At 43.1% G+C, this 11,799-nt stretch overlaps 1 protein-coding gene across 1 annotated transcript in view; it reads right to left on the bottom strand.

Moving 5' to 3' along the window:
- Nucleotides 1-1,265: 1,265 nt before the first annotated feature.
- The window catches only part of GRXCR2 (glutaredoxin and cysteine rich domain containing 2), a 34,429-nt gene continuing 23,895 nt past the window's right edge, over nt 1,266-11,799 (bottom strand). The window contains exons 2-3 of the mRNA XM_053719847.1: nt 9,419-9,616; nt 1,266-1,510 (exon numbers count right to left, since the gene is read on the bottom strand). Coding sequence (XP_053575822.1) covers nt 1,331-1,510; nt 9,419-9,616 — 378 coding nt within the window. The 3' untranslated portion in view covers nt 1,266-1,330. The remainder of the gene's footprint in view (nt 1,511-9,418; nt 9,617-11,799) is intronic.

Below are 11,799 nucleotides of genomic sequence, written 5' to 3'. Positions count from 1 at the left end.
GATGTTGCGGGCGGGAGATTAGGGGTTAATAATTGTAGGTAGGTGGTGGCGATGTTAGGGAGGGCAGATTAGGGGTTAATACAATTTATTATAGTGTTTGCGAGGCGGGAGTGCAGCGGTTATGGGGTAATACATTTATTATAGTGGCGGCGAGGTCTGGTCGGCAGATTAGGGGTTAATAATTGTAGTTAGGTAGCGGCGACGTTGGGGGGGCAGATTAGGGGTTAATAAATATAATATAGGTGTCGGCGATGTTAGAGGCAGCAGATTAGTGGTTCATAGCTATAATGTAGGTGGCGGCGGTGTCCGGTCGGCAGATTAGGGGTAAAAAAAAATTATTAGAGGGTTTGCGATGTGGCGGGGCCTCGGTTTAGGGGTACATAGGTAGTTTATGGATGTTAGTGTACTTTGTAGCACAGTAGTTAAGAGCTTTATATTCCGGCGTTAGCCCACAAAGCTCTTAACTACTGACTTTTTTTGCGGCTGGAGTCTTGTCGGTAGAGGGTCTACCGCTCACTTCTTCCAAGACTCTAAATACCAGCGTTAGGCAAATCCCATAGAAAAGATAGGATACGTAATTGACGTAAGGGGATCTGCGGTAGCCTCGAGTCGCGTCAAGAAAGTGAGCGTTAGACCCTTTCCTGCCTGACTCTAAATACCAGCGGGCGGTCAAAAGCAGCGTTAGGACCCTTTAACCCTGCTTTTGACGGCTAACGCCAAACTCTAAATCTAGCCGAAAGACTTCTGATCTATATACAATTCATCGATTTTTAATTGATGATATTAATTATGGAAAGTCATTGTACATATATTACAATTACATATGTATACACTCTACAGTGTGACTGTTTGCAGCATTGCAGAAGTTAATCAGCAAACCCACTAAACAGACATATGAGGAAATAAAATGAACTATATCTATCTATCTACATCCCCTTGGTTAAACTTTAAACTGAAAATCCATTTTCCTCTATTGCACTAAACTACGTTTTTGCAGTGATTCCTGAAGTTGGCAGCTTAGCTATAGATAAACCATTGTTGAAAATGTGAAGTGCAATTGTGCTTTTCTAAAATATTCATTTTCTATTACTGAATACAAATGTTTAGATTAGGGAATTGGAGATTATAGCATTAAAATGATAATCAACATTTTAAGATGATTTTCAATTGTTCAAGTAGCACATTTTTGTATTACAATTACAGACATATGGTGATTTTAAGCATCCATTTACTGACACCAAAAAAAAATTAAAATACTGATCATATGCAAATTGTACTGTTGTTGTTTTATTGGAAAGAAAGACTTTGAATATATAAATCATGTTGATTTTTAATGAGAACATGTCTGACAAGGCTGTAAGCCTTTTTCATTGCAGGCAGGACAGCGCAAGGCGCGATACGATTCTTTAAATCGATTTGCTAACATGGAAAATTTGCTCCCATGGCATAAAGAACATGGAGCACATCCTGAGCCCCCGCACTGTGAGCACTGGTTCATCTGATTGTCTTCCTGAAACAAAAGGAAAATACAGAGTTTAGATGTAAACTTCTTATTGCTGCATTTTACAATATTTCACAACAAATCTTTGATATGGGTGAAAATAAATCGCCTCTTTAACCAGTGCCTCCCAAATACAGCTGAATCTCATTGTAGCAGCCCACTCTGGCAGATGAGGTTAAAGGGACAGTAAACCTTAAAAATAATGTTATATAATTCTGCACATAGTGCAGAATTATTTAACATTATTTAAGTGCTATAGTTCTAAAACCCTTTTTTCTCTTTTAATATGTAAAAATTACGGCGCTTTTACAGACCCGCTCTCTGCTCTCTGCTGAGCGGGTCTGTAATATTTAGTCAGCGCATCGGGCCAGCTGTATAGTCACAGCCCGGCCCGACCGCGCCATAAGACTAAGTGCAGCTCGCTCCTGTGACAGGAGCGAGCTGCACTTAGTGCTATGGCGCGGTCGGGCCGGGCTGTGACTATACAGCTGGCCCGATGCGCTGACTAAATATTACAGACCCGCTCAGCAGAGAGCAGAGAGCGGGTCTGTAAAAGCACCGTAATTTTTACATATTAAAAGAGAAAAAAGGGTTTTAGAACTATAGCACTTAAATAATGTTATATAATTCTGCACTATGTGCAGAATTATATAACATTATTTTTATGGCTTACTGTCCCTTTAAAGAAAATCTCACAGTAGCATTAAAAGGTGTTAACAAATAATATATACAATGTGCCTAAACTACCTCCCATTTTTCCTGTTTTTTTTTAAGACACTGAGGCCCATTTATCTGTTCCATAACTGGTCTGCTGCCTCTGAGGCTGCGGTCTGTAATCCACCCGATCCTATACGATTGAGCTGATTGACATCCCCTGCTAGCGGCTGACTAGATTATGAGTTTTGCGGTACAGCTATACTGCTGAAAAATTGGCCATTGCGCGTGGATTGGCCGGGAACGCATATTACGAGTCGCGGCAGTATAGCTTTACCGCAAGCATTTTAGCCTGTAACGCAACGTCCATTCCGCACTCCAAAAAATGACGTTTGAGTGTGGGATTTTCATAGCGCCTGTATTACAGGTTGTGCGGTCCCGCTAAAATGCTTGTGTTACAGCCTATACCGACACGATCCATACCGCTACCCGAGAGCAGTAGTTATGCATTTTGTGTAACAAAAATGTTTCACAAAACTCATAACTGAAATGTTTCAAGGTACACTAACACCCATAAACTACCTATTAACCCTTAAACTGCCACCCTCCCGCATCACAAATATTATATTAAACCTATTAACTCCTAATCTGCCACCCACCCACATCGCAACTATTAAATAAACCTATTAACCCCTAATCCGCCAGCCCCAACATCACCAACACTAAATAAACCTATTAACCCATAATCCCCCGCTCCCCGACATCGCCGACACTAATAAAACTTATTAACCCCTAATACGCCGCCCCTATCGCCAACACCTAAATAAACCTATTAACTCCTAAACCGCTGTCTCCCCACATCGCCAACACTATAATAAAGTATTAACACCTAAACCTCCAGCCCCCACATTTTAACTACTAAACCTATTAACCCCTAAACCACTGCCCCCCACATTGCAAAACACTAAATTAAACTATTAACCCCTAAACCTAACACCCTTACTTTAAATCAAAATTACAATATAACTATCTTTAAAAAAATAAAAACTTACCTGTGAAATAAAAAAAAAATAAGTTTAAACTATGAATTAACCTAACATAACTATTCTAATAAAATAAAAAAACTACCAATTAAAAACCTAAATTTAAAATTAAAAAAATCTAACATTACAAAAAATAATAAACACTTAATTACGAAAAATAAAAAATGAAATTATCAAAAATAAAAAACAATTACACCTAATCTAATAGCCCTATAAAAATAAAAAGCCCCCCAAAAAATAAAAACACCCCCTAACCTACAATAAACTACCAAAAGCCCTTAAAATTGCCTTTTGTAGGGCATTGCCCTAAGTTAAACAGCTCTTTTACCTTAAAAAATTACTAAGTCCTCTCATAAAAGTAAACCCCCTCATCCAACAAACCCCCCAAAATAAAAAACCTAACTCTAAAAAATCCTAAGCTACCCATTGCCCCTAAAGGAGCATTTGTATGGACATTGCTCTTAAAAGGGCATTCAGCTCTTTTACAAGTGCCCATCCCTAATTTAAAAAAAAAAAAAAACACTAACCCCATAAAATCTACTCATGGTTCCTGAAGTCCGGACATCCATCTTCATCCAGGCGGCGAGAAGCCTTCATCCAGGGGGCGACACCTTCATCCATCTCTGGGACGTCTTCTATATTCATCCTGGCGGCGCGGAGCTATCCTAGAGGGCGATGACATCCTGTGGGGAGCGTCCTCTTCATACGATCACCGCCGTACACTGAAGTTGAATGTAAGGTACCCGTTTCAAAATGGCGTACCTTGCATTCCTATTGGCTGATTTGATTCTTCAAATTCAAATCAGCCAATAGGATGAGAGCTTCTTAAATCCTATTGGTTGTTCAAAACAGCCAATAGGATGACAGCTACTGAAATCCTATTGGCTGATTTGAACAGCCAATAGAATTTCAGAAGCTCTCATCCTATTGGGTTGCGTTACGGCGATCTCCATTTTGCTATTGCAGATGTTTAGTTTTTTCTAACACTTTCTCTCCATTGATGTCTATGGGGGAAGGCGTGCACGAGCACATAAACTCAGCCTTGGCTTTTGTGCGGTATGGAGCTTAACGCACCATAACGCAGAGAACAAGGAGGTTTTTCAGTAACTCGTAATGGCAGCGCTATGGAGAGTGCAATAACACAATTTTTTTGGTGTTATTTTCTTCATAGATGGAAAGAGTCCACAGCTGCATTCATTACTTTTGGGAAATAAGAACCTGGCCACCAAGAGAAGGCAAAGACACCCCAGCTAAAGGCTTAAATACTCCTCCCACTTCCCTCATCCCCCAGTCATTCTTTGCCTTTCGTCCCAGGAGGTTGGCAGAGAAGTGTCAGAGGTTTTTTTTGTCTCTTATGGAGGGTAGTACTCTTCGACATGGGACGGGAGTTTTAAGTAATCCTGTCAGTCCCTCAGTGAGGGCTTGGATGAAAGTTAGAGTCCGGAAATGCATTAAGAGTCTTTCTGTGAAACCATCCCGACTCATTTTAACAACTCTACCCCAGATTACCCCAGGTCTCTTGGCCACAGGAGGGTATGTGCAGTTCCCTGTGGGTGTAACTGTTCCTGAGTGTTGTGCCTTTCGTTACAGGCTGGCTCGCCTTTTGTGTTCTACTCACACATTTTTGAGCTGTTTGGGGACCCTATCCTTCTCGGTGGGACTCACCAGTCTCCTCCTTCGAATGTCTCATCTCGTTAGACATGGGGGGATGAAGTAATCTCCTTTAAGTCTTGTTATCGAGATCCTTCCCAGTTTTGTTGGAAGAACAGGGTTTCCGTTAGGCTGGTCCTGGGGATCTTTCTGTTCTTCTTAGGCGTTAACCCTCTGGTTGCCTGTTATTTTATTTTATCCGGTTAGGATGAATTTTATTTTTCTTATGTTTCCTGCGGGGAATTTTCTCTGGGATCGATACTCGCTGTTTGCTTCTACGGAAGTTGTTCGGGACACGTTAGTCCCATGTTTGTCTGTTTTTTCTTCCTCCCTCTCTGAGGGCGGATTTAGCCAGCTTGGCAGTTATGACCCTGGTTGCAGGCTGGTCCTGCTTGGGTTCAGATCTTCAGTCTCGCAGCTTATTCAGACACGTGGTGCCTATTATACCTTGCTGGTCAGTTTGGGGTGCCGAGTGCTATTAACGTTGCTTATGTTTCTTGTTATTTGTTTTACAAGTTTCAGCTAAGCATTATTAAGTGGACTTGAGGGTCCGTGCGGCTCTCAGGATTGTTTCAGTCCTAAATAGCTGTCTCTCTGGTGACTGGGTCAGTGAATTTTGCTGCGTCACTCTCTGTTGCTTCTGATACCCTCGGAACCTAGAGTAATTCTTCCCACATGGTGGGAAAATAAGAGGCTTTAGCGCCTCTTTTCTGCCGGTCGGGCAGTGTTGCTTTAGGAAATTGTCATTTTGGCCTTGTTCCTTTAGTGGTTCTCTTCTTCACTGAGACCTCTTGGATTGTCCATTCTCCTTGTGGATGGGTCGCCTTCAGGGGACTTGGATTCCCTTCAGGAGTTGGTTGTCCCTTTTTTGGGACATTAGACAGTGAGGTCTTTTTGGGCTCCAATTAGGGGTCCTTCCCCGGTGTTGGGAATGCTCTGCATCTCCTTCTTGGGATAGAAGAGGTCCTAGTGGTTTTCCACTCATATGGTTCAGGTATTGCCATCCAGGTGACATCCAAACCCATGTTTTACTGTCCTTTGACTTCGAATCTGAGGTGTTGTGGAGGCTTAATGTTACTTTGTTCGGGTGACTTGTCCTCACTGTTCCCCTTGTGTCTGGAGCTCGTGGCTAGCTGGACAGCTAGGTCAGCATTCTAATGCTCTGTTGCTACTCTGTACTGTAGATGACGGAGGGTTGCTAGTTCAATCCCCGGTGAGGTCTACTCAACCTTTCTTTCTTTCGAGGTTGATAAAATGAGCAGTGCCTTGTGTCCCTTAGGGGGATTAGCCACACTTTTCAAGCTCTATCACGTTAATGTTGCTTGGACAACTGTTAGCTCTAGTGTCCTTTTATGGCAATGGCTCTTTGGAGTGTTGGGCTCCTGCAAGGGGTGGTCTCTTCCCTTTGGGTCAGGACTTGCAAGGGCTTCTTGCTCTTGTTATGCAGGTTATTCTGGGGGGGGGGGTTCCCTGGGAGGTCTGTTTTTTTATATCAGACAGATTTATGTGCCTGGAAGATTGTTTAATCTAAACATTTGTGGGGCCCGGGCTTCTTGTCCTGATTTTCCAGTTGTCGAGGGTTTTACTTGGCGTTTTCTCTTTATGGATCCCGCCGTGGGATGTTACCAGACCTTATGATCCTAGGACTGGCCTGGGGGTTCCAGTTTCCAAGGTACTTGGGCTTAGCCCTTGTTTTACAACTTGGCCAGATTTATGAGAGCCGGGGCTCCTTTGGCCTTGTCTTGTGCCAGACGATACGGTTTCCTTGGGACAGCCAACTTGCGTGACCTGATGGTGGGCTTTCCTGCCTAGCAATTTGAAGGTTGCAGTTGCTCAGCTGTCACTTTTGCACCTGTTATTTGTGCTAGCACGATGCGTTTTAAGGGGTTCTTCCGTGTTCGTTAGTGACGTGGCTTTGTGTCCTCTCTTTTCTTCCTACGACTTCCTGTCTTATGGGCAGGTGTTTATCAATGCTCTCCTCTTCAGGGGGCTCGTTGTCCTCCTCACGAAGGTGTGGTTTCCTTTTTAAGGGCCTCTCCTGTGTTCGGGAGGTTGGAACAGATGTCTATCTGGTTTGGGGATTGGTCTGCTCTTTGAGTTGTTCCTTTCCATCTGGGGAGCTGCTGGCTCTGCATTATGACTCAGTCAGGTGGCCATGCTAGATCTCCTTGGGTCTAACGCCTGCTTGTTTGTCTTTAGGTTGGAGTGGCTGTGTCCATTCTTCCGCCCTTTTGGGGGCTGGTCTTGGGGTTCCTTTTGGTTCCCTTACTTTCAGATCTTCTGTTGCTTGGGCTGGTCCGTATAGGTGTAGGATCTGAGATCTGTTGTTCATCTTCAGGTCTTGGGGTTGACAGTGGACCTTCTTTTTTTAGAAGTTCTGTGCCGCTCCCTCTTTGAGATCTGTGGGTAGGCTTGGTGGCCTGGATTGCTTGGAGAGTTTCCTCTGTCTTGGAGGTTGGGCTATCTCTGTCTTGGAATAGGCAGTCTGCTATTTTGTTCAGCCGCTTCTTCCTTACGGATAGTGTTTTCTCTGTGTCTTCCTATGGTTGGCAGCAGGTTACTGGACTCAGATGTTTATTTTCTGAGTTGCCTGCTTGTAATTTTCTGTTTACTCAGTCTCTGAGTTCTGATGTTTTGAGGACTTTGTTTTCAGCTGTTTTTTCGGTGCTGTTGTACTGATGTTTGGGAGATGTTTCTTCTCCTTGATGATGCCCGGTTGCTCCTTGTGGGTTGGGCATTGTCTCCCCTTGTTCTCGGGATCCTTTCGGGTCTCTGTGGACTTGTCCTTCCATTGAAGGGTTTTTTTTCCTTTATAGATTGGGCTGTACCTTTAGGTATCCCTTTGGCTTACCCTTGTCCTCTCCTTTTTGGGGATTTTGGTACTAAACTAGAAGGGGGTCCGACTGCTCAGCGACAGTTCTTCTGGAGGAGTGTTGGCTCAGTGAGTCTGCTCGCGGTCTCTAGCTAGGTTTTCGGACTATCTGCGGGTCAGTGTCCTTGGGGCCTTTTCCTTCTAGTTCTTTTGCCCGGCTCCAACGAAGCGGCGTTTGGTTGGGTTGTGGGTTTTTTCAGGCCTGGTGCCCTCAGAATGGGCCGCCTATTGTACCCTCCCGTTTTTGCATTCAGTGTCCTTTATAGCTTGGGTATTGTTTTCCCAAAAGTATGAATGCAGCTGTGGACTCTTTCCATTTATGAAGAAAAAAAATTATGCTTACCTGATAATTTTCTTTTCTTCAGATGGAAAGAGTCCATAGCTCCCCACCCGTATTTTTTCTGTGGGGCGTCTCTTATTTTTTATTCTTCTGGCACCTTTTCACCCTGGTATTTCTTCTACTGTTCCTTGTTCCTCGGCAGAATGACTGGAGGATGAGGGGAGGAGGAGGAGTATTTAAGCCTTTAGCTGGGGTGTCTTTGCCTCCTCCTGGTGGCCAGGTTCTTATTTCCCAAAAGTAATGAATGCAGCTGTGAACTCTTTCCATCTGAAGAAAAGAAAATTATCAGGTAAGCATAATTTATGTTTTTCGCACCTTGTTTAGCGCAAAATGTGTTTGTTAGTTATGGTTAATCACTACTAATGTATTTGATTGTAAAGTGATATCTGTTGTGAATATTTTATTTATATTACCAAATGTGTTGAGGTGTGTGAGCTGTATTTATAACTTTCCCTAATTGGCCACAGCAGAGAAGGTAACCTAAGTTACAACATGGCAGCTCTTATTGTTTTATAGACGCTAAAGCTGTACACTTATTTTGTCAATATTTAAACAACTAAATGAAACTATTCTCAGACTAGTCTCTTCTTTGAATGCATCATTCTATCTAACATTTGTTTAGTGTTTAATGTCCCTTTAATGCTGAACATTTCACAAGAAATCTACTTATTAGTGGAGGCTATATTTATATTAACTTTTTAATATTTTTATGAATTGTCAGATTGAGAGACACCAATCCTTGGGTTAACATACCACTATAACACAGTAGTATATTGAAGTACCTTTGGTGTTAAGCAAACATAAAGTTACACTTCATTAACTATATTTATATGGATTTGTGCTTCTTTAGATTACATTTCTAAACATACATCTTGTATTAACAGAGTCTCGATTTATGATTTCACTGTATTCTTTTATATGGGAAAGCTTAATAATGTTAATAATAGTGGTGCTGTCATTCTCATGGTGCTGTTAAACCAACTTCATTTCTTCGCTAATGAGGTCAGGAGTGGATTATTGCTTTATGTGCTGATAGCTAATGTGGGATTATCATTTATAAATTTATTTTTACAGTCCTTGTGCCCTAAGCAAGGACAGAGTCTAATGAATAAGAGACAAATGGTGTCAAACAGATAGGTAGCAAAAGATAATGTATCTAATAGTTTTTAAAATGAGGTTAAATCTTCTGTCTTGAAGGAAAATAAAAATACGCTAGTAATAGAAATACCTGTAGATAAACAGACTCTGCTAGGAAAACAAATGTACTGAACTTTACATTTGTAATTTATTTTTCTTATAAAACATTGACATTTGGGAAGCATTGTTTTAACAACAAGTACAGCTGCTTATTTTTTTACCTGTACGTTGTTCCTGTTTTCTTGATTGTTTTCACTTTTGTCCACTGACTTAAAACACAGATCTTTTTCATCTGATTCTTTTCCTGTATGGGAAGCCTTTTGGTTTTTGGAAGTTTCTCTTCTTTCCACTGGGGTCCGTACAATCTTTAAATTATTTGTATAAATGATAATCTTGCCAAAGTCTATCACATCTGAGGTCTGTAAAACACAATTGTATGTAAATGTAATTAACGTCTAATATACAGTATATATGGTTAAGGCATAGATTATATTAATACAATGGTGAGAGCAACATTAGATCTGCCACCACTAGTTAAATGGACACAAAAAATAGTGTACATCCCAAACACACTACTATGAACCAGTTAGTTACAAAGCTACAGTAAAAAACCTGCTTCAGGATTTTTTATTTTATTTTTTTAAACCAAGATTACATTCATACTCAAATTTCTCTGGATATGTTTTAAACTGCAATGATCATCTGAGGCTAGCATTGTGACCTTGTCAAATTTCAACCAATAGTATTGCTGCATTCAAAATTATTTAAAAACTCTAACAGCCAATCAAACTTAAAATGTGTATGTTTGTGTAACTATAGTAAACTAGTACATTTATCTGAACACTAGTCTGATTTGATATTCTTTAATGTCATCAGTGTTTGGATATAGCTAAAGGTAACATACTTTTTTTATTGTGATTCTATAAATGCAGCCCATATATGTGGATAAACTTTTATATAAAAAAATGTGTATTATTTTCTTGTCAATTATTGCCATGGGGAGGCATGCAACATTTATTAGGCAATGAGCAAAACGTATTCTCAGATGGTTTTCATTCCATTTTGTAAAATAAATAAATGCACATAGCTTCTTGAGAATATATATATATTATTAATGATTTTCAAAGGAATTGTTATAAACTGTAAACCATGTATGAATTGTCATCATGTTAGTTAGATTGAATCAAAGTTACAAAGTATGTGAGGCTCATAACAAGAAAAATGACAGATCATTGCCATTTGACCCATCTGCTTGGCCCTGACTCTATTTGGCTCGAAGCCTTTTATTGCTTAAAGGGCCACTAAACTCAAAATCTTTCTTTCGTGATTCAGATAGAACATACAAATTTAAACAACATTACAATTTACTTCTATAGCAGAACCCTGGATGAGGAATTGGAAGGAAGGGTTGTATGACCCCAACAGGAAGAGAACAAGAGGTGAAGGTGAGGACAGGGGGGCTGGGCTAAGAAGAGGAGTATAGGCACAACACAGGAAGTGACAGGCACATTTACTAACAGGAGCTGAACGGTGGAAGCTGAATTTGAAAGTGAATTTGGCTTTACTTACCAGCATGGAGGCTCTGTTATCTCACCTGATGGCGGTAGCTAAGGAGAAGGGGGCTGACTGGATCAGAGAGAAACTGGCAGCAGCAGGCGAGGCAGGCACAGGAGGTGTGGAGACACCTGGTTCCAAAGAAACAGCTTCCAGGAGCAGTGGGCGGCCGACCAGGAGGTCGAGGCCTCCAGAGAGACTGAGCCCTGCGGTGGGCACCGGCAAGAAGGGGAAGGCGAGTGGCAGGCCCCAGGCACGTGAGCTGATTGGAGAACAGCCGGGAGCAGGAGCGGTACCCACGGCCAGGCCCAGGCCGGGCTTGAGGCCGCAAGAAGCGGAGACGAGGAGGAGCACGGCCCGGCGGTCGCAGCCGGGGCCTCAGGTGCAGAGGAGGAGAGGAAGATCGGCTGGAGCATACCAGGAAGCGGAGCGGCGGGAAACAGGACCCGGTGTAACGGCCAGGGAGGGCCTGCGTCGAGGAGCAGCGCTGCCAGATGACGTCACGGCCCGGCCGCAACCGGGCCCGGGAGCTGAGAAGGACAGGCGGAGGAGCGGCAGGACGGGAGAGCGAAGGACAGGTAAGGCGGGCTTGGCTGAGGGACCGGCGCTTCAGAGGATGGCGGGAATGGGGGGAAAAAGGGGGGCTGAGGCCCATACAGTGAAGGCGGGGGGTGAGAGGGGGGGGCTGACGCCAGCGACGCTGTGTGAGATGCGGAGGCAGCAGGGTGAGGGAGAGGCCTGCGGTGGCAGGCGATGGAAGACAGGCTGGGGAGAGATGGTCCAGGGAGAGGGGAAGGTTCATCGTGGCACGGGTGGGAGGTGCATTATGTGATCAAGGGAACAGGGGCTGAGGAGGCGCAGGTGCAGATAAACCTGTTAGCCTGGGAGTATGCAGGCTGAGCGGGTAAGGGGGATCGGTCACAAGGTAAAGCAGGGAGGGTGAGGGAGAACGATGTGGAGGGGCCCCAGTTAAGGAGGTGTAGCCGGTGGAGGGGCAGGTTACAGCGGTATGCAGGCAGGGTTAGACACGGGCTTAGAGGGGGGGGGG

The sequence above is a fragment of the Bombina bombina genome, chromosome 6 (assembly GCF_027579735.1).
Source record: "Bombina bombina isolate aBomBom1 chromosome 6, aBomBom1.pri, whole genome shotgun sequence".
In the NCBI taxonomy this organism is placed as follows: Eukaryota; Metazoa; Chordata; class Amphibia; order Anura; family Bombinatoridae; genus Bombina; species Bombina bombina.
This window is presented reverse-complemented; position numbering and strand designations above follow the sequence as displayed.